This window comes from Peromyscus californicus, unplaced genomic scaffold, assembly GCF_007827085.1.
Source record: "Peromyscus californicus insignis strain IS unplaced genomic scaffold, ASM782708v3 Scaffold_19__1_contigs__length_69161282, whole genome shotgun sequence".
In the NCBI taxonomy this organism is placed as follows: Eukaryota; Metazoa; Chordata; class Mammalia; order Rodentia; family Cricetidae; genus Peromyscus; species Peromyscus californicus.
The window spans coordinates 11,349,454-11,373,319 of NW_026294491.1; the positions used below are offsets into that span (position 1 = coordinate 11,349,454).

The 23,866-nt window shown below is 41.9% G+C and overlaps 1 protein-coding gene across 1 annotated transcript in view; it reads right to left on the minus strand.

The window, feature by feature from the left end:
* The window catches only part of LOC128114554 (solute carrier family 5 member 4-like), a 102,542-nt gene that overhangs the window by 52,999 nt on the left and 25,677 nt on the right, over positions 1-23,866 (minus strand). The window contains exons 3-5 of the mRNA XM_052744654.1: positions 10,006-10,077; positions 6,845-6,949; positions 5,621-5,680 (exon numbers count right to left, since the gene is read on the minus strand). Of these exons, the coding sequence (XP_052600614.1) occupies positions 5,621-5,680; positions 6,845-6,949; positions 10,006-10,074 (234 nt within the window). The 5' untranslated portion in view covers positions 10,075-10,077. The remainder of the gene's footprint in view (positions 1-5,620; positions 5,681-6,844; positions 6,950-10,005; positions 10,078-23,866) is intronic.

Sequence of the window (23,866 nt, forward strand, 5' to 3'; positions counted from 1 at the left end):
AACCAAAAAAATACAGGACCAGAAAAGAAACTCTACACAACTCATAATCATCAAAACATTAAATGTGCAGAACAAAGAAAGGACAAAAGCTGGGCCTGGAGAGATGGCTCAGATGGTTAAGAGCACTGGCTGCTTTTCCAGAGGTCCTGAGTTCAATTCCCAGTAACCACATGGTGGCTCACAATGATCTGTAATGAGATCTGGTGCCCTCTTCTGGTGTGCAGGCAAACATGCAGCCAGAACACTGTATACATAATAAATAATTCTTAAAAAAAAAAAAAAAGCTGCCAGGGGAAAAGACCAATTCACACATAAAGGCAGACCTATTAGAATAACATCTGACCTTTCAGCGGAGATTCTGAAAACCAGAAAGGCTTGGATGGATGTTCTATAAGACTGAAGATGCCTGCTCAGTCTACTAGACCCAGAGGAAACTATCTTCCACAATCGAAGGAGAAAGAAAAAATTATACACTAAAAACACATTTAACCAATTTTGTCCACTGATACAGCTCTACAATAGACACCAGAAGGAAAATTTCAAGCCTAAAATGAAGGTTAGTTGTACCCAAGAGGACACAAGGAATAAATAATCCCAGAACAGTTGACCAAAGGAAGTAAAAGCAACAACATAACAAGAATTAAACACTGATAAGTAATAACCCTCAATATTAACTGTCTCATTTAAAAGACACAGACTGACAGATTAGATTAGAAAACAGGATCCATCTTCCTGCTGCATCTAAGAAACATAAATAACCATCAAGGATAGGAAGCACCTTAGGGCAAAAGCATGATGAATGTTATTGAAAGCAAATGGAACCAAGCAGCAATCTGGTGTAGCTATTTTAATATTAAATAAAATAGCCTCAAGTGAAGACTAATCACAGATAGGGAAGGACACTATCTACTCATTAAAAGAAAAATCCGCCAAGAAGATATTAATGCACCAAACATTTATGCCCCAAACACAAGGACACACAATATCTTAAAGAAACACTACGACATCAAAAATCATGCATTGACCATAACACAGTGAGAGTGGGTAACACCAGTTCCCCACTCTTACCAAAAGACAGATTGTCCAGACAAAAACTAAGCAGATAGCACACGCACTAAGATCAACAATTTATAAATGGGACCCATGAAACAGACAAGCTTCTGTGCTGAAAAGGACACTGTCCTTCAGACAAAGCAGCAGCCTACAGAATGGGAAAATTCCGTTACCAAGCCCATATCTAAAAGACAATCAGTATCTAAAATACATAAGGAATTTTTAAAACTGAACATCGAGAAAACAAATAACCCCATGTAAAAATGGGGTACAGAAATAAGCAGAGAATTCTCAAAAGATAAAACACAAATGGCTGAGAAACACTGAAAGAAAGGTTCAGTGCCCAAAGCCGTCAGGAAAATGCAAATCAAAACTACAACCACTATGGAAGTCTTTGTGGTGGTTCCTCAGGAATCTGGGAATAGATCTATCTCAAAATCCAGCTATATCACTCTTGGGTATATACATCAAGGCTTCTACACCCTCCTACAGAGATCCTTGCTCATCATGTTCATTGATTCTCTATTCATAACAGTCAGAATTTGGAAACAGCCTAGGTGTCCATCAACTGGTGGATGGATAAGGAAAAGGAATTACATTTACACGATGGGATATTACTGAGCTGTTAAGAAAAGTGAAATTTGCAGATAAATGAATGGAGCTAGAAAAAAAAAATAACCCTGAAGTAACCCAGACCCAAAAAGACAAATATTGGGTTTTGGGTTTTTTGGGTTTTTTTTTCTTATATGTGGATGGTAGCTTTTTAAGCTTTTGAAATGTGTGGTACAATTCAAATAACTACAGAGGTCGAGTACCAAGTAAAGGATTTAGGGAGGGAGGATTTTCTAAGGAAGGAAAAGGTGAATATATTGTTATGGAGATACAAAAGGGAAACTGGGAGGATTAACTAGGGAGGGAAATGGAAAAGAAGGGAAAGGAGGGAATGCGGGGAGGGAAAACTACCACTAGAGGCCATTTGAAAAAAACATATGGAAACTGACTACTGTAGAAACTGCCTAAAATGTGTATATAAATGAACGCAATCTAAATGGAGTCACCAAATAACAGGGGAGACAATGCTCCACTAGATACCTTATGCCGCCAAGTAAAGTCTCCAGTGCCAGAGGTGAGTCATTGGCAAGGGGGCTCATGTAAACCCCCAAACACCACAGGCTATTGCCAAGGCTATTGGTTATTCTCCACAACCTGACGGCATGTCCTGTTGCTGAAGACAACATTTACTTATATCATAGAGAAGTCAAGCTGATGCCTAACTAGAAGTTTTACTCTTACTGACTAGCACTCATGGCACTGCAGAGTACACTGCATGCCACTGGAGGAGAAAGGCAGTCATCAAAATCACCCAGCTACAAATGTTATGACCTACAACAGTGACCTGCTTATAAGATATACTGGTGTAATAGTGACTCAAAGGTTATGGGAGTAACCAAATACTTTGTGATCAGATTTTAAGGCCCACTCCATGAATTGGAATCCACACCTGACAGTGCTAAAGAGGCCAAGAACCTGAGTAGGTAGGCAACAGGCCTAGGGGGAAACCTAATACTAGTATTCTGACAAAGGAACATAGCAATAAAATGACTCCTAATGACGTATTGCTACACCTGTAGGTCAGAACCTCACCCAACTCACTTTAGAGAAGCTTTAAACCTATGAAATTTCCTCTTACAACTGCCTTCCTTGTGTACCAATACCCTAACTAGACATCATATCTTACCAAATAAAACCTCCAGTACTAGAAATAATTTATATCTTTTTGAGTCATTGGCCAATGGGTTCCCAAACCCCACTCCAAATATTACAGACTATTGTCAGTGTTACTGGTTACCTTCCACAGCCTAATGGTAAGATCTTATTGTTGAAGTTATTGCATACTTATGTCATTGAACAAAATAGGTAGAGTTGGTGCTCAACTAGCTTTACCCCTACTGAGTGATGTTTATAGTGTTTAAAAACTAGCCGGGCGGTGGTGGCGCACGCCTTTAATCCCAGCACTCGGGAGGCAGAGCCAGGCGGATCTCTGTGAGTTCGAGGCCAGCCTGGACTACCAAGTGAGTTCCAGGAAAGGCGCAAAGCTACACAGAGAAACCCTGTCTCGAAAAACCAAAAAAAAAAAAAAAAAAAAAAAACTAATGGGAGAGAAAATCAATCACCAATCTCACTCACCTACAAACCCTGTGAGTTATAATAGTAACTTGCTGTAAGATATATCCACGGTGTAATAGTGGCAAAAATGTGGGAGTAACCAACCAATGTTAGATTGGATTTAAGCCCTATTCCAAGAGATGGGCCCATTACTGACATTGTTACTGATGCTAAGAACCTGAGATAAGACAGCTTATAAGCCACAGGGGAAAACCTTCTACTATTAGTCTGCCAAATGAACAAAGCAATAAAATGTCTCCTAATGACATATGCTATATCCATAGATCAGTGCATCACTCAACCTTCATCAGAGAGGCCTCTTTTTGCCAGAGATCCAGAAGTGGTCCATGTGCAGAGAATAAAAGACTTCGGAGCGCCGGGCGGTGGTGCCGCACGCCTTTAATCCCAGCACTCGGGAGGCAGAGCCAGGCGGATCTCTGTGAGTTCGAGGCCAGCCTGGGCTACCAAGTGAGTCCCAGGAAAGGCGCAAAGCTACACAGAGAAACCCTGTCTCGAAAAAACCAAAAAAAAAAAAAAAAAAAAAAAGACTTCGGAGCACTCAGCACTCAATGGGAGGTCTTTATCACATTCCTCACCTGAAAGCTCAGTGATTAGGAGGTATGGCCTACCCTGGTAATCAGATTGGTGAACACTCTGTCATCATAGAGCCTTCATCCAGTAACTGATGGAAGCAGATGCAGAGAGCCACAACTAGCACCAGGCTGAGCCCCAGGAGTCCGTCCAGTCAAAGAGAGGGAAGAGAGACTATATGGGCAAGGGGAGTCAAGATCATGATGACAACTGAACCAAGACCATAGGAATTCACTAACTTTAGACAGACAGTGGTGGAACCTGCATGGGATCAGCCTAGACCTTCTGCATATGGAAGACAGTTGTGGAGCTGGGTCTGTTTGAGGGGCCCCTGACAGTGTGATCAGGATCTATCCCTGGTGTATGAGCTGGCTTTCTGGAGCCCATTACCTATGGTCAAACACCTTGCTCAACCTTGATGCAGTGGGGAGGGGCTTGGTCCTGCTTCAACTGAATGTACCAGGTTTTGCTGTCCCCTCCATGGAAGGACTTATCCTTTTGGAGGAGGGAATGAGGGGTGGGCCAGAGGGAAATGTGGGGGAGGGGGAGGAGGGATGAGAGGGGGGATTTGTGGTTAATATGGAAAATAAATTTAAAAAAATTTTTTTAATTAAAAAAAAGAAAGAAAAGCTGACTAGAAACAAACCATGCTAAGGCTGGGCATTCATAAGTTAAAAAAAAGAAAAGAAAAGAAAGAAAAGAAATTAACTAAAACGTAGATGCATGAAATTAACTAAAACATACATACATGAAACTAACTAAAACATAGATACATGGAATTAACTAAAGCACAGATGCACGGAATGAACTAAAACACAGATGCATGAATAAACTATAATGTAGATGCATGGAATTAACTAACACATACACCAAAGGCACCTATTCCCATTCCCAAGGGGAGTCATTGCTTTCCCTGTTAACCCCTTATCACCCCGTTGTAATCTCAGCTCCACTAATGGAGGTTCCACACCAAATCCACCCTCAATTCTCATTTGTCATTAAGCCTATTGTCTCTGTCCCAGGAAGATCTCCCTTTCCAATCTATTCCCCTCCTATGAAAGTGTGGTTGATTTTGTACTGTCTTTGTTAAATTGCCACCCAGAGGTCACTTAAACAAGTTCATTCTCCTCTCAGCTGATCTACTAGAGCATTAGGATTAAAGCATGAATCTGGTCATGAACCCTGAGTTTCTGAACGTCCATGATGCTCACTTCCCAGAAGGTGAGAGAATGCATGTCTTTCACAATTGAACCCCCGCCACACACTGCTCCCCACCACACACACACACACACACACACACACACACACACACACACACACACACACACATGCAAACCTACCTCAGTCTCCTACTACACTTCCTGCACATGCTCTCTATTTTTTTAACTGACCTCCCAATAATGCAAGATCTTTCATGATGTTTAGCTTCTGTGTGTTTTCTCTAACACTCTGGGGTCTGACTTTTCCTGCCTACAAAGGAGATGCCCCTCAGGGTAATGCCAGGTCATTTCTGATTCCTTCTGAGGAACATCTCTTAAAACACATGGGTGGTCCTAGACTCAGGTTCCCACACCAGGTAAAGATGACCACAGTGGTCATGACACAGAGCCTTACAGATTTCTCACCAGTCTGAGGCCACATTCTGCACTGATCCCTTCCAGGAAAGGAATGGGATTTTTGTCACCCATATATTTTTAGCAGTAGACCAGGAGAAGGTTGAATATTAAGTTTCACTCCAAAGACATTAGTGAAGAAAAATATTCTGAGGATTACTTCTGGAATGCTCATTTGTAGATGTGTGTATACTCACCCCTGCCTTGATGTAGATGGGGACAAACACCCACCCAAGAACTAGCACCATAAGGAGGGCCTGTAAGAAACCGAGGAGAGAGTGTAAAGTTAAAGAGGTACTGCTTGGGAGACATAGACCACTGACTAGAAAACCAGAAAAAGCCATTTAATTAAATCTTGTCCCACTGAACACTTGAGATCCTTGGACAACTGAATCAAAACTGTGTTTATGATTCAGAGGCCAACACTTTCTGAGACATAGGATGTGACCCAAGATGTGAGGTGAAAGATGATCAGGCAACATGGCAGGGTGGGGCCTAGTTGGGCCACTGGAAAAACATAAAATCTTATCACATAGTATTGCCCTTGAATGGTAGGCAGTGAGCATGATATTCTTGAATGGATAAAGCAATCAAAAGGAAATCTGGAGCTACATGAAGATTCTGGGTGCTAATCATACCTCCCAAGACAAAACAATAGCAAAGATACAACCAATTGTTAGCACAAGGCATTTGCAGATTCTTGACAGGTGTAACCATGTTGCTTCAGCTAGTTTAAGCAGTTATCTTTACAGAGATGGAAACTGTACCTCATAGAGATTAGACAAGCACAGTGTCACAGGCTAAAGGAGGACCGCTGAGTTATCTGCAGCCCATGGGTCACACCGAGGGCCATCTGAACATGACTCTAGAGGCAAAGTCCATGGCACTATCAGAATCAAACTCTAGCCAAAGGGCATATCTGGAGGATGGGTATATACTGGAGGCCCTCATGCTACTATTGTAAAAATTAGGAGATATCCATAACAAGGGAAGAGCAAGGTATTTATGATGATTCCCAATCACTCCTAAGTCCATCTAGGGATGGTCTGTCTAGACTTTGACCATGATCTTTCTTCTACACTGGTGTCTTCCACTCACCAGTATGCACACACTACACAAAAACATTGAGGGCAGAGATAAGATCAAGCTCCTGCAGCATGTGCCAAGTCCTTGACATTGTCTATGAGGGACATCCTTTCAAAGGGTCCCTCAGTATGCTGTGCAGATTCTCTCCCAATGTTCTCTACACCACTGAGGTCATTTGGAAGCTTCTCACAAGGCGAAACCATTGCTCTTGTATTTTATGTAGTTGATTCTAGAAATAAAGGGTCCAGGAAGGAGAGAGAAAATTGAGAGTTCGTTTGGTCCTGGGGAGGTGAAAGCGGATATTGGGTCATAGGACATCTTTTGACATCACTCACATTCCATTCCACCGCTGCAGTGGCAATCCCTGAAGCTGCTCCCGTTCCAGCCAGACCCACAAAATGGTTACTGCCAATGTTACTGGCAAAGAGAGAGGCACCCATCTGAAATGCAAAAGAAAGAGCGTGGCTGGAGTTAAAAAGATCCAAAGTAGAGTTATTGACAACAGAAGATGTTGTGTTTTAATCACTTCTTAGAACAGGATTCTATCAACTGCAGTTTATGGTCTGAAATTGTGTGTGCATGTGTGTGTGTGTGTGTGTGTGTGAGAGAGAGAGAGAGAGAGAGACAGAGACAGAGAGAGAGAGAGACAGAGAGAGAGAGAGAGACAGAGAGAGAGAGACAGAGAGAGACAGAGAGAGAGACAGACAGACAGAGAGGCAGAGAGGCAGAGACAGAGAGAGATTTTGGAGGAGTCCTTTTGTTTTATTGAACAAAAGACACACTATTTGAGGTAGAAGAAAACCAGATGTTTACATAGGATGTATCACTGAATACATGAATACAATGAATACATTGAATACATGAATACAATGAAAAATACCCTCCAATGGCTTCCTTTAAAGATTGCCTTACAGGGACTGGAGAGATGGCTCAGTGGATAAGACATTTTTGGTGCAAGGTTGAGGACTGTACTTAAGACCCCAGAACCCAGTAAATCCAGGCAGTTGTGTCAGCAGCCTTAATCTTAGGACTCAAGGGTGGAAACTGGGGCTCTCTGGGTCAAGCTAATTCTTGCTAGAAGTGGTGAGCTCCAGGTTCAGGGAGAGACTTGTCTAAATCAATGAAGTGGGAAGTGATCCAGGAGGAAACAGTGTCAACTTTAGGCCCCCATATGAGAGTATACCCATACAAATGCACAGCTTCATACATACATACACCCACACACGTGCAGACATGCATCCACACACATACCAAATACCACACACATACACAGGGTAAAACAATTACTTTGCATGCTGGGTGCAGTGGCACATACATGAAAACTTAGCAGGTGGGAGGCTGAGTAAAAGGATCACAAGTTCAAAGCTAGCCTCTGCTAAGACCCTACTTCACAAAAACCAAAACAAACATCAGGTTGCTCTGCCATGTGGAGCAGTGCATACCTTTGATTCCAGTACTTGACCAGTGGAGCCAGGAGAACTGAGTCTGAGGCCAGCCTAGGAATTAGTTCCAGAGACCCTGTCTCAAATTTAAAAAAATTTTTAAAACAAAACACCTCTTTTGAAGGAGGAGGAGGAGGAGGAGGAGGAGGAGGAGGAGGAGGAGGAGGAGGAACTCTAATCACCCAATCTCTAAAGCATTTTTTTCCTACTTGACTAGTCCTAAAGACTTCATTGGTCCACTGACTGCTTATTCTCATAGGAACTGAATTTCTTTTCACATCAATTTAACATCTAACCACAACAATCATATTTCTGCTTAAATGGTTTACTTCATCTTGTTTTAGTTTTGGTAGGTTATATTTATCTAGAATTCATTTTTTTTTAGATTTCCCAGTGTGTGGAATTCTTATGATTCTTTAGAATAGCCTATGTGTTTTTGGTAAGACTGGCTTTGGATTCTCATCTGTGATCTGTTTCAGTGAAAGCCCCATGGGCTGCTATGTGAATGGAATTTTCTGTAGACCGTTGTTAGTTCCATTGAATTATGGTATCATTTAACTGTAGAGTTTCAAAGTTTTTCCCTGTCACGTGCCTATTGGTGAGGATGCAGTCTTGCATGACACAGAGCAAACCTAACCCTTCATCTACACAACAGGTTGAAGAATGCGACTTAAGGATTTTGAATGGCTAAATTGTTTTAAAACCTCAAGAGTGATGATATTTTGGGGAAAGTGAAAACAAAGGTAAATTCCTTTTCCTTAAGCAGTTTTGTTGGAAGATAACCAAGCTCACTGGTTTAACACATTGACTATGGGCACCTTTTGTGCTACTTTGGCAGGACTGTGTTGTTGAAGATTATACAGCCCATGGACCCTAACATGCTTACAATTTTGCCTCCCAGAAAAGCTTTTCGAGCATTGCCTTGAGGTACTTTGATGTTTCTGCCAATATACATTTAAATAAGCCTCTTTGGCCCACTGCCAGGCCATCATAAGAGTTGTATGATTTAAACCAATCTTAAGGACCTCATACTCCAGAATGAGGGAATTCCTCTCCAATCTCCAAGCCTAGGACCTTCTTTTCAGTCACCTTCCTTTCTGTGCTGTTATCTGCTGTTCTTAAGCCTCAAATGCCAAGAGTGGTCTTATGAGAGGCCATGGATGAGTACCAAACCTTATTCAGCAAAATTGGTATTTGGGAACCTCAGAGTGCTGTATCTACTCCCACACTTTCAGTCCTCTACACATTACTTTTCCAATTCAGCTAACTGGATGAAATTGAGATACATTGCAGCTTTAGGGCTGGCTAATACATGTTTGGGGAAGGCAATGTCTGACTACATGTCAAAAATGAAAGTCTATTTTGTACTTGCAGCAAGCAAGGTCATTTCCCAATCCCCATTTTCCTCCAACCAATATAGACTAGTAAAACAGATTTTTGATAGAGTCATTTCCTGAGAACCTACTACACACAGAATCCAACTCTAACACTTTCTAGGGTCAGAAAGATGCAGCCTCTTACAATGGAAATCTAGACAAAATAGTTACACATTAAAACACAGAAAGGAAAATGCCCAAGAGGCAAGAGTTGAAGAAGATGGCCATAAACACCATCACAAGGGCATAACACATTATCAGAGAGACTACATACAACATAAGAGTTAACCAGAAATACCTGACAGGGCTGGAATGATCAGGGACTCATCTGGACATTGAAAGAAAAGCAGAGTCAGACTAACCTGGAAACAGGGCAGAATTAGCTCAGGATTGGGAACAAAGGAAGAGTGTGTGGAGCTAGTAAGAAACCAAGGAGGAAGGCTCTTGATAATACTCCTGGGGAAAGAACATGAGTAGAGCTCAACTGAGGACTCCTGAAGACAAGGCTGAGCCTCTCAATTCGTGGCACTCCAGTTTCTCTATAATTGGCCATAACCCTGAAGTCAAAGATTTCAGAAAGGAGCCACCAGCACATCATTAATGATTAATATTCCCAGTGTAAACACAGAGAATGAATGAATAAATGAATTTATCTCCAGAAATCTCTGTCCCACTTACCGGCCACCAAGACACATCTCGACCAGCCAGGAAGAAGCCTCCAACAGTGCCTCTGTTGCTTCTCACCATTGCCTGAGTAGGAAGGAAGAAGAGAGAGGGGTAAAGAGCAGCAGGTGCAGTGCTCCAGTCCCACTGGCCAGAGTGGAGCAGTAGTGGATTTTCAGCACTGTTGTGTGGACCGATGCTCAGTGGAATTCAAGGACCAGGAGGATTTTAAGAAACCATCCTCTCTGAAGAGCAGCCATTTGCTGTGAGCTGCGAAAACAGTAGGAGGTGCTGTGCTGTGTTGGGTGAATATTTGCACCATAGAATTCAATACTGAAAATGAATGAAGAGAACACTAATGATTTCACTGGCCAACTCACCAAGTCAGGAATTCAAACAACAAGGAGAAATAAAGAAAATGAGATAGTACGTTTCCTCCCCCTCTTTTTTTTTCTCAGATGCTGGAGATGTAAACAGAGTAAATCTGCTGTTCTCAGTCTTCTCTCTATTCAAATAATTATGTTGCCTTAAAAATGAGCCCACCCAGCACTACCACATACCAGAAAATGATTCATATAGAAAGACAATGACATTAGTAACAATCTGTTGTTGTCTCAGTTTACCATGACACACCTCTTCCATTCTAAGACACTGTCCCCCGAGCCTGGTGCCCACCCAAAAAGCCTGCACGGTTCCCACATACCCACAGTCCCACAGCTAGCACAACTATGAAGTAGATGACAATAACAGAGATGTCAGCAGCATTTTGAATGCGCTCTGACATTGCAGGAGGCTCTTCAGGCTGAGCTGTAGTACCAGGACTTAACGTGCTAGCCATGGCTTCAGGCGGTTCTGTTTCCTTCCTACAGCTGACTTCTATCTTTATGTAGGCATGGGGTTAATGATCAATCCTCAGGCAAATGGAGCAAGATATCAGAGATGATCTTGGACACATGGACCTTAAACTTCTCCCATGTGTCCAGGTTTTGGGACCTTGGCCCCTTCAGCAGTCAATATACTTGGTAGTGTGTGAGAGTAAGTGAGAAATGGGGTTCAAACTGGAAGTGATGAGCCGAGTGTTCGTTGATGGAAAAGCCAGCACATTCACGACTGGACAGGCTCAGCTGCAGACTAGGGAGAGTGGAAGAGAGCCAACGAGGGAAGATGCAAAGAAGTGACAGAGCAGAAGAGAGGAAGGGCTGAGACAAGGTCCCTTTTAAAGCACACAGTGTTCTCTATGGTAGAAAAGTTACCCCTTGAAAACAAGGTTAATTCTTTATTTATTTCAAAGTTTCCAAAGCCCTGTATTTCTTTGGGGCTTATAATTTGGATGAAATTTACGTCACAGATCAAGACTATGGTGCTGTGGGATCCTGAGCAGAGGGATGGGACGCTAAGGCTTCCCTATGGAACATGTTTTATTTATGCTAACACACTGGGCAGAGGCTCTGCTCTGTAGCTGGAGTTTTCCTGCCTGGCCCACAGTCAGGACAAATCTTTGTCACCTGCCAGTCCCACAGCCGCTCAGACCCAACCAAGTAAACACAGAGACTTATATTGCTTATAAACTATATGGCCATGGCAGGCTTCTTGCTAACTGTTCTTATATCTTAAATTAATCCATTTCTATAAATCTATACCTTGCCACGTGGCTCATGGCTTACCGGCGTCTTCACATACTGCTTGTCATGGCAGTGGCTGGCAGTGATTCTCTCTGCCTTCCTGTTCCAATTCTCCTCTCTGTTAGTCCCGCCTATACTTCCTGCCTGGCCACTGGCCAATCAGTGTTTTGTTTATTGACCAATCAGAGCAACACATTTAACATACAGACCGTCCCACAGCACTGCTCGAAATAACCAAATGACAAGAACAGCACAATAGGGCTTTCTAAATGTGATTTCTGCTATTTCATCTCCCACACCTGATAACTTACCATTTTATGGGTTATCTTAAAACTTCAAGGTGTGATTCTATAGGTGACCTGGATGTGGAGGAAGAGGGGGTTACTTGGGCAATGTAGCAAGGTCTCACATAAGCATTTAGGCAGGGACTAGGGTGCATAGCAGCTGTGTTTTCCTTCTTTCAAGGTCTCTGGGAAGGCTTACCATGGTAGTTTGAATAGAAATGGCCCCCATAGGCTCAGAGAGTGGCAATATTAGGAGGTGTGGCCTTGTTGGAATAGGTGTAGCTTTGTTAGAGGAAGTGTGTCCCACTTCCTCTAGGGGGTGGGCTTTGAGGTCTCAGAAGCTCAAGCCCAGGCTCAGTGCTTACCAACACTGGAAGACCTGCTGCCTGCAGATCAAGACGTAGAACTCTCAACTCTTCCTCCAGCACCATGTTTGCCTCCATGTCTACCTGCACGCCACCGTGCTGCCTGCCATGACAATAATAAACTAAACCTCTGAAACCATAAGCCAGACCCAATTAAATGTTTTCCTTTATAAGAGTTGCTGTGATCATAGTGTCTCCTCATAGCAATAAAACCCAAACTAAGACAGAAGTTGGTACCAGGGACTGGGGTATTGTTACGATAGGCCTGATCATACTTCTGTATGATCTGAGGAATACAGACTTTGGGACTTTGAATTAGAAAAACAGTTGAACGCTTTAAGTGGGGCTTAATAGGCCATACCAGTAGGAACATGGAAGACACTGGTGTTGAGTGTGATTTGTACTGTGAGGGCCTCGCTCAAGAGATTTCAGAGGAGAAGAATGTTAGTATGTGGCCTAGAGATCTTTCTTACGATATTTTGGCCAAGAATGTGCCTATTTTTGCCCTAGTCAGAAAAGTTTGCCTGAGGCTAAATTGAAGAGTTTTAGATCAGTTGTGTTGGCAGAGGTGTTATTTATTAAGCAATGCTGTGTTATTCATTAAGCAGTGCAGTTTACCATGTGAGAAAAGCCACGAGGTATGACAAAACCCATTATAAGAGTTTATTAGGGGAAGGGAACAGAAGGGGGTGTTTAGGCCTATGGAAAGAAAGGTAATGCAGGAAGAGAGGGGAGGGATAGATGGAACCTACTTTTTATAGGTTCCCCCTGCACATGCACATATGGGCTTACATAGCTATGACACGCATGCATATAGATTGCATGATCATGCTGCATGCAAATTATGTGATCACAAAGTGTATAGATTACATAGGATATAAGGTTCTGAGATGACTAAGCCTCTTTCTTGGCCACTGAACAGCACATGTACAGTCATGTAGCTAAGGGAGTGGCTAGGAATTCTGACATTGTTTATTATAAAAATGGCAGAACGGGAATGGGGGTGCAGTGTCTCCCAAAACTTCTCTCAGCTGACTCAGTGGGCATCAGTTAACTTTTGAGGATAGGAAAGGGGGCTTTTGGGATAGCTGGATGTCCTGAGGTAGTTGATTGCCCTCCACTGCTTTGAGAATCATCCATCGCCTTCTGCTGCTTCAGGCTCTGTGACTGTTTGGGTCTGACAAGGTGCTGGTGATGAATGATCCCCAGATAGAAAGTTTCTCAGCAGTATGGAGAGGGCCCAAAGAAATACCATGGGTGACCAGGAAACCCTTGCACACAAGACCAAAGTATAACATGAAAAGAAAAAAAAGGCAAAGTATTCCTTGGGGGTTGGGTTATCCCGGAGAGAGAGTGAATTAGATGTGTAACTGATGTGAAGTCTTGATCAATAGATTCATGGAAGTCCTTGTTGAGTTCTGATTGCTGAGAAACACCTAACACAGAACTCTAGTCCAAGAGGAAATCAGTCAGAGAAAGAAGCATTTGAAACCTCTGTTACAGGTGGCAGAGATTCTTATCGGTTACTGGAGTGTAAGAAACTTCCATCACATGGGGTTAAAACTCTGATAGGTTACAAGTATGAAGCCATGATGGGAAACAATTAGCTAAAAAGATCTAAAGGAACGGGTTCCCCCAAACAGGTCTTAACCAAACCCTCTTACCAGGCTGGAGCTCGTCTACCACATTCAGTATTTATAGAGTCACCGGATTGCACGCCACGTGCCTTATGGACACAGATGCATAAATTCTCAAAAAAAAAATTTGCAAACCAAATCCAAGAACACATCAAAAGATCATTCAAATGATCAAGTGGGCTTCATCCCAGAGGTGCAGGGAAAAATCAACAATAAATAAATAAATAGTTTTATTTTATAAAAGCTGCACTTCGCCGGGCGGTGGTGGCACACGCCTTTAATCCCAGCACTCGGGAGGCAGAGCCAGGCGGATCTCTGTGAGTTCGAGGCCAGCCTGGTCTCCAAAGCGAGTTCCAGGAAAGGCGCAAAGCTACACAGAGAAACCCTGTCTCGAAAAACCAAAAAAAAAAAAAAAAAAAAGCTGCACTTCATTAAGTTGGAAAATCCTAAAAGAAATGGAAAATTTTCTAGTTTCAGCCAAACCATTAAAACTAAACCAAGAATTCAGCAGACTAAACAGACTCTAGACTCTAACAAATGAGGAGATTGAAATATTAAGAAAGGCCTTCCAGAAAACAAACAAAACCCCACAGATTCACACCATAATTCTACCCAATCACAATTCCAGATCTTAAGATGTACTATAGAGAAAAAAAATAGTTTATTTACATCTGCAGAAAGATATCATTAAATGATGCCATGGGTATTTAGGATGGACTCATGTCCTTCTACCGTTTAAAAATTAAAATATATATTACATAGTCATAATAATAAAGACAATATGATATTGGCGCAAAAACAGACATGTAGACCCATGGAACAAAAGATCCAAAAATGGATACCTGTAACTTCATCCATTTAATATTTGACAAAGATGCCAAAAACATGAACTGGAGAAAATAAAATATCTTCAACAAATGGTGCTGTGAAAACTGGATGCCCACATGTAGAAGTGAAACCAGACCTGTATCTATCACCTTGCACACCAAATGGATCAAAGACTTAAATGTGAAACACTGAAACTGCTAGAAGAAAACATAGGCAGTACCCTAATATTTTATTTGTGCGCTCCAATAAAGCTTATCTGGGGATCAGAGAAAAAATCCAGCCACTATATTAAATATAGAGGTCAGGCAGTGGTAGCACATACCTTTAATCCTAGCATTCGGGAGGCAGAAATTCATCCAGACCTCTGTGAGTTTAAGGCCACACTGGGAACAGAGCCAGGCATGGTGGCACATGCCTTTAATCCCAGTGCTAGTTAACCATAGAGGTCTGGAGGTCTATACAGACAGACAGGAAGTGATAGAACTAGGCAGAAAGAGGAAGTAAAATTGCAGAATACAGAAAGGTATAAAGGTATGAGTATACAGGAAGTAGCTCTCTCTGGAGGCTGAGGAATTGGTAAGGTGAGATTGGCTGTGGCTTGTCCTATGCCTCTGATCTCTCAGTTTTCACTCCAATATGTGGCTCCATGTTTTTTATTAATAGGACAATTTAGCAATTCATCTTACAGTACCCTACATGATATCGGTATAGGAAAAGAACTTTCTGGTTAGGACTCCATTTGCCCATTAAGGCCAACAATTGACAAGTGAACCTCAGAAAACTAAAAACCTTCTGCACAGCTAAAGAAACAACTAACTGGGTGAAGAGGAAGTCCACAGAATAGGAGAGAATTTTTGCCAGTTATACATCTGACAGAGGACTAATATATGTAAAGGACAGGATATTTAAAGAACTAAAAAAAAAAAAGAAAAGGAATCAAAAAAGCAATCCATTCTCCTTTCAAAAAATGGATCTAGAACCTGAACAGAGTTCCCAAAAGAAGAAAAAGATGGGTAAGAAATATCTCAAAGAATGTTCATTGTCCATAGCAATTAAGGAAATGCAAAACAAAGTAACTTCGAGATTTCATCTTTCTCCAGTCAAAATGGCAAAAACTGAACAGGACAAGCTACAACAATCGCTGGAAGAAATGCAGAGGAAAGGGGACCCTCATTCACTGTTGATGGGATTGAAAACTGGTGCAGCCACTATGGTACCTGTGTGGAGAACCCTCAAAGGGTTAAAAATGAATCCATCATATGACTCAGATACACCATTCCTTAGCATATTCCCAAAGGACTCCACATCCTACTCCACAGGTGCTTGCTCAGCCATGTTCATGGCTGCTCTATTCATAATAGCTAAGAAATGGTAACAACTTCAATGTCTTGCAACCAATAAATGGATAGTAAAAATGTGGTGCTGCCAGTAGCCACAGTGGGGTGGCAACAGGTGATGATTGAGATTCAGGGTGTTAGCCCACCAGGAGGCAACTGCCTGGTGGATAATTCTCAGGTAGGCAAGGCCCCTCCTCCCCAGACCACAGACCCAGGAATGCCTTTTGCTTCTGCTATGCCTTTGCATGCTTGCTGCTGCTGTCTCTCTCTGATATCTGGCATGGTGGAAGTGGGTGTGGGGAAATCCCCCACTGCCTATAATGTAGTGTGTTTATCTCACGGACATTTCCTATTCTACTGGGTAGTTTTACCTGCAAATTATTATGAAGATGACTTCCTCCCTAGACTGTGCTGTCTAACTGAGAATAACATTAGCTTATACAGAGCCTTGATGAATGAAAGTAAACACAAGGATATGTTTCACAGTTAAGGCCCATGAGTTCCACCTGAGGAGCTGATTTAGCTCGCAGCTCAGGTTAATGGTTAAGAGAACAGAAATTACTCAGGAGCCAAACTAGCTCTAATTCTCTTAATGATGAAAAAAAATACAGTTACAAGTTTTTGGTGTGCACCATTTGGCTGAAACAAAGTCTTGTAATACTTCAAGTTAGATCAGATGTTTTGACAATAAACTTTGAGATGAAAAAAGCCACAGAGAACAACTTATGTCCATAAGGACACATAGCTGAGGTTAAGAAATACAAAGTAGCCCAACTCTTAAGATTGATTGTTGATCAAAAGTGATGATTAACTTCTTGTACCCATTCCTGCCCTCAATCTCCACATATAAGATGCTATTGATAAATGGGTATACACCCTGAAGATCTAAAGTACAGCTGACTGATTGTCTTTTATGTACAAAGGTTTAGGTTTGTGATTCCTTTAGGATTCCTTGTAAGATTAATTTTATAGATATACAGTAGAATTCTTTCTTGGTTGCTTCAGCATTCAGCCTGCCAGCAAGGGAGTTGGCTATGAAAAGAAGCTTTCTGTCTGCTCATGTTCTGTTGATCTGCAATAAGCTACTTAGATGTAAATGTATATGGGATATTGGGATGACTTTGTTTGTAATCATGTAAGGGAGATAAAAAAACTTGTTACTTGTACTCTGTAGGTGTGGGATTACTCCATAAATCTGAGACTCAAGGAGGTGGCCAGGCTCCCTTCTTCTCTTAGTAGCAGGTGTAAAGTGAACCCAAATGAACTGGATAGGCCTCTCTCTTTCTCACTCTCAGCAGCCTCTGGTAAAGTCAGTTCTTCTTTCTGTCAAAATGAGTTTGCCTATTCCAAGAACCACATGCCAATAGAACATGCCAAATAAAATGATATTTGCCCTTTGGGGGTCTGCCTTCATGATGTTTAGCCTCTGTATGTTTTCTCTAGCATTCTGGGGTCTGACTTTTCCTACCTACAAAGGAGATGCCCCTCAGGGTAATGCCAGGTCATTTCTGATTCCTTCTGATGAGCGTCTCTTAAAACACATGGGTGGTCCTAGACTCAGGTTCCCACACCAGGTAAAGATGACCACAGTGGTCATGACACAGAGCCTTACAGATTTCTCACCAGTCTGAGGCCACATTCTGCACTGATCCCTTCCAGGAAAGGAATGGGATTTTTGTCACCCATATATTTTTAGCAGTAGACCAGGAGAAGGTTGAATATTAAGTTTCACTCCAAAGATGTTAGTGAAGAAAAGCATTCTGGAGATTACTTCTGGAATGCTCATTTGTAGATGTGTGGATACTCATCCCTGCCTTGATGTAGATGGGGACAAACACCCACCCAAGAACTAGCACCATAAGGAGGGCCTGTAAGAAACCGAGGAGAGAGTGTAAAGTTAAAAAGATACTTGTAGCTTGAGTTTTCCTGCCTGGCCCACAGCCTCTCAGACCCAACCAAGTAAACACAGAGACTTATATTGGTTTCAAACTGTATGGCCATACCAGGCTTCTTGCTAACTGTTCTTACAGCTTAAATTAATCCATTTCCATTAATCTATACCTTGCCACATGGCTCGTGACTTACCGGCATCTTCACATGCTGTTTCTCATTGTGATGGCTGGCAGTGTCTCTCTGACTCAGCCTTCCACTTCCCAGCTTTATTCTCCTCCTTGTCCCACCTACACTTCCTGCCTAGCCAATGGCCAATCAGTGTTTTATTTATTGACTAATCAGCAACACATTTGCCATACAGAACATCCCACAGCACTTCCCCCCGCCTTTTTTTTTTCCAAAAAGGAAGGTTTTAACCTTAACAAAGTAAAATTACATGTAATTTGGGAATTTGGGCGTAGCTTCTCTTACTACTTCCTGCTGGAGAGGGGCGCTGTATCTTATGGGGATACAAAGAAAATTTTAGAATTATGGAATAGTCCATGAGGGTGTATTGTCTGAGCCAGTTGCCTTCAAATTGTTCTGGATGTTGGATCATCTGGGCCATGCTGTTATCGAAAACCTTTCAGGGGGTCTTGGCTGGTCAAACCTGATGTATCTTAATCTGGAACAAATCCATAGCCTCTGGCTTTCTGTGGGAACAAAAGAGACTCTTTTCCAAAGCAACATATCCTTATATCCAAATTTTGAAGTCAAGATATCTTTAAAATATACATATTGGCCGGGCGGTGGTGGCGCATGCCTTTAATCCCAGCACTCGGGAGGCAGAGCCAGGCGGATCTCTGTGAGTTCGAGGCCAGCTTGGGCTACCAAGTGAGTTCCAGGAAAGGCGCAAAGCTACACAGAGAAACCCTGTCTCGAAAAACCAAAAAAAAAAAAAAATATATACATATTGGCATAACTCAACAGCTTTTACAATCAAATGTTTTTCTGCAGTTAAGAATCCCAAAGACAACACAATCCAGATTCTCTGTGTAATATTCATCTTCACGTGGCTTATTTTTTATATTAATTTTACTGTCTCTTTAAAGACTTTATTTTTTAAAACTATGTATTTGTTTATATAACTGTATATATCACCTTTTTTGTCTCTTTCAAGCCTACGTATATTTTACACACATTGTAAACTATTACATCTGAATCTGTCTTATTGTGAATCTATTGCTTTAAACTGCAGCAGCTGTAGCTGCTGGCTCCACCCACCTCAGCTTCCCAACATGGCGGTGGTAGTTTACCACCAGCTCTGGGAGCTATCGTGGGTCTATGCTTTTATCCAAGCAGCATGTAGCCCAAAAACCTCTTTTTTTTTTTGTTTTGTACTAGCAAAGTCTAAATCCACCACGCAGCTTAATGTGCCACTTGCAGAGGCCTCATTCCCGCCATACGGCAGGTCGAGCATGCATGATAGGAACCCACAAGTAGCTCAAACCGGCAGCTGCCGCTCATTTGAGAGAGACAATTAGGAACTGTTTTTAGCTCCATTTTAGAATCTTTTTTCTCAGGTTTTAGGTGGAAACTCTTGCCAACACGTTGGATGCCATTTGTAGCTTGAGTTTTCCTGCCTGGCCCACAGTCAGGACAAATCTCTGTCACCCGCCAGTCCCACAGCCACTCAGACCCAACCAAGTAAACACAGAGACTTATATTGGTTTCAAACTGTATGGCCATACCAGGCTTCTTGCTAACTGTTCTTACAGCTTAAATTAATCCATTTCCATTAATCTATACCTTGCCACATGGCTCGTGACTTACCGGCATCTTCACATGCTGTTTCTCATTGTGATGGCTGGCAGTGTCTCTCTGACTCAGCCTTCCACTTCCCAGCTTTATTCTCCTCCTTGTCCCGCCTACACTTCCTGCCTAGCCAATGGCCAATCAGTGTTTTATTTATTGACTAATCAGCAACACATTTGCCATACAGAACATCCCACAGCAGATACTGCTTGGGAGATATAGACCACTGAGTAGAAAACCAGCAAAGCAAAAGAAACAAACAAACAAAAAGCCATTTAATTAAATCTTGTCTCACTGAAACAGTTGAGATCCTCTGACAACTGTTACTTCCTTTCCTCTGTGTTTATGATTGAGAGGCCAACACTTCCTGAGACATAGGATGTGACCCATGATGTGAGGTGAAAGATGATCAGGCAACATGGCAGGGTGGAGCCTAGTTGGGCCACTGGAAAAGCATAAAATCTTATCACAAAGTATTGCCCTTGGATGGCATGATATTCTTGAAAGGATAAAGCAACCAGAAGGATGAAGGAACTCTGGAGCTACATGAAGATTCTGAGTGCAGGTTCTTGACAGGTGTAACCATGTTGCTTCAACAACCAAGTGAGGCAGCTACTTTAAGCAGTTGTCCTTATAGAGATGGAAACTGCACCTCATAGAGATTAGACAAGCACAGTGTCACAGGCTAAAGGAGGACAGCTGAGTTATCTGCAGCCCATGGGTCACACCGAGGGCCATCTGAACATGACTCTAGAGGCAAAGTCCATGGCACTATCAGAATCAAACTCTAGCCAAAGGGCATATCTGGAGGATGGGTATATACTGGAGGCCCTCATGCTACTATTGTAAAAATTAGGAGATATCCATAACAAGGGAAGAGCAAGGTATTTATGATGATTCCCAATCACTCCTAAGTCCATCTAGGGATGGTCTGTCTAGACTTTGACCATGATCTGACTTTCTTCTACACTGGTGTCTTCCACTCACCAGTATGCACACACTACACAAAAACATTGAGGGCAGAGATAAGATCAAGCTCCTGCAGCATGTGCCAAGTCCTCGCCATTGTCTATGAGGGACATCATTCCAAAGGGTCCCTCAGTATGCTGTGCAGATTCTCTCCCAATGTTCTCTATACCACTAAGGTCATTTGGAAGCTTCTCACAAGGGGGAACCATTGCTTTTGTATTTTATGCAGTTGATTCCTAGAAATAATAGGGTCCAGGAATGAGAGAGAAAATTGAGAGTTCATTTGATCATGGGGAAGTGAAAGTGGGTGTTGAGTCATAGAGACAATGATTTTGGCAGGGACAACTATAGAAGAATTGTCAGAGTCAGTAGTGATGTAGTCAATGGTCCAGAGATGCTCAAGGGCAAAAAGATGGACTAACATAAAGAAAAACAGAAGGAATTTAGCAGAATCACTGTATGGGGTAGACATTAGAATGAACAGATGTTTTTCAGAAGTACCTAGACCTTGGAGTCAGCACATGACTGAGTCATTGTTTTTTTAAATCCAGACAATTAGTGGGTGTCTTTGAATTGGTGAGTTAAGGCGACTACTGTTCACTATTATGAATGAGGAGAGTTTGCTGTTGTTTGTTATTTTATTTTAGTTGTTCTGGTTGGTGGCTAATTGTTAGTTATATTCTTTTTACCCTGGTGGTGCTGGGTGTTTGCTCGTTTGCTGTATTGGGTATAACTGACTCCTTCCTCATTCTCCTTGATTGATCTCTTGCTTTCAGGGACTGTACCATACTCTTGTATATACTGTACCATACTCTTGTATATACTGTACCATACTCTTGTATATACAACTATCTTTCTTCTTCCTCTGTGTGCAGCATTCTTTTGAGAATTTTCTAAAGTGCTGATTTAATTGTTATGAATTGCCTTAACTTGTGTTTGTTTTGAAATATTTTGATTTCTTCATCTCTTTTTTCTTTTTCTTTTATTTTATCTGGAAGTCAGCAAGACCCAGCAAACCTCCTGCCTCTGTCCTGCTCAAAGCTAGAGTCATATTGTTATAATTCAAGGGACTTTTAATACATTCATAGGGCATTTGGAGACAGTGGATTCAGACAGGTGCCACAGTATAAAGGGCAAAAAGAGTTCTGGGGGTCGGTGGTTAGGCTCTGGCTCTTGTGACTCTAAATGTGAGACTTACCCATGTTATCTAGGATTTCCCTATGTGATAAATGAGAGAGGCCACACATTTTTAACCTAAAGGAGGGAGGCCCCCACCGTGATAGGGCCTAGGGTGAGCTGCTGACTTGATATATTTGCTCTGTGCCTGCCTTCCCGGTGATAGTGACTTCAAGACTTTCAGCCATAGGCAGAACAGTGTATACATAATAAATAAATAAATCTTTAAAAAAAAAAAAGACTTTCAGCTATAGGCAGAACACTGTATACATAATAAATAAATCTTTAAAAAAAAAAAAAGATTTTCAGCCATAACCAATCCTCCCTCCCCATTGGTCAGGGTGACATCCCTGGCTTGTTCCTGAGATCCAAACTCTGATCCTCAAGATGGTGCATAGGTGCTCTTAACCATCTCCCCAGTGCCGGGAACTCCTTGAACTATGCTATGGCCCTCTCAACCCCTTTATGATCCGTAACCTATATCTATATAAGGGTATAGATAAGCTAGCTGTATGACATAGAAGAGTAGTAGCTGTGATTTAAATCTGTTGTAAAAGACAGTTTTGAAGGTTGTAGCCGTCTATCTGATGGTTAGCCTAATGTTTTAGCCTCTGTACGGGTTGTTGTTTTTCCCTTACAGATTTTACAGTTTTTTCTTTGAATTTTTGGTATTTTGATGGACTGTGGGGAGGTTCACTCTGGTTGTGTCTATTTGGAATTTTAAACACTTTCTGTTCCATTGATTCTCAGATTTGGGTCTCTTGAATGTATCCCAGGTTTCTTGGAGTTTTTGACTATAATCATTTTTTCCTCTTGATCTATGTCTGTATATATTATTGTCTACGCCATCCTTAATATTCATTATTCTGCTCAGGTTTTATTTTTTTCTGTTGATGATGCTTTATATTGGGTTATTTATTTGATTGACATCAGTAGCTAGAGTTTTCCTGCCTGGCCCACGGTCAGGGCAAATCTCTCTCACCCGCCAGTCCCACAGCCTCTCAGACCCAACCAAGTAAACACAGAGACTTATATTGCTTACAAACTGTATGGCCATACCAGGCTTCTTGCTAACTGTTCTTACAGCTTAAATTAATCCATTTCTATAAATCTATACCTTGCCATGTGGCTCGTGGCTTACCGGCATCTTCACATGCTGTTTGTCATCGTGGCGGCTGGCAGTGTCTCTGACTCAGCCTTCCACTTCCCAGCTTTATTCTCCTCCTTGTCCCGCCTACACTTCCTCCTGCCTGACTACTGGCCAATCAGTGTTTTATTTACTAACCAATCAGAGCAACACATTTGCCATACAGAACATCCCACAGCAGACTGATTCTTTCATTTCCAGAATTTATATTTATTGTTGTTTTCAGTGTTTCTATTCCATTGCCAATTTTTTCCTTGATATTTTTAAATTTTTTCCTCCAGCTAACTGATCCTCTTGCCAACTTTGGTCATTGTCTTGTCGACGTCATGAACAGATTTTATGTTGTTTTGTTTTGTTGTTTGTTTTGTTTTTTGAGACAGGGTTTTCTCTGTATAACAGTCCTGGCTGTCCTGGCACTCACTCTGTAGACTAAGCTGGCCTTGAACTTACAGAGGTCTGCCTGCATGTGCCACCTCTGCCCAGCATGTTTCTTCTTTATGTCTTGAATTAAATTCATTATCTGTTTATCCGAGTCCTCTAGTACTCTGGAATCTCTTTCTGGTATCCCCCATTATTTTTGTCTTTGTTTTGCAGTGCTGAGAGGCAGCCAGATTATCGTGTTTGTAGTGTTGTCTGGTGTGCTAGCGGTGTTTCTTGTGTTACTTCGTCATGATATGCACATCTGTTTGAGTGTTTGCATCTTTATTTTGTAGCTTTTGTACCTTTTCTCTTTTTGTCTGTGTTGTTTTATGTGAGTCTTCCTGGTGAGTTGTATGTGTCTGTATTTACACTCAAGGGGAAATTTGACTTCAGTAATAACTGTG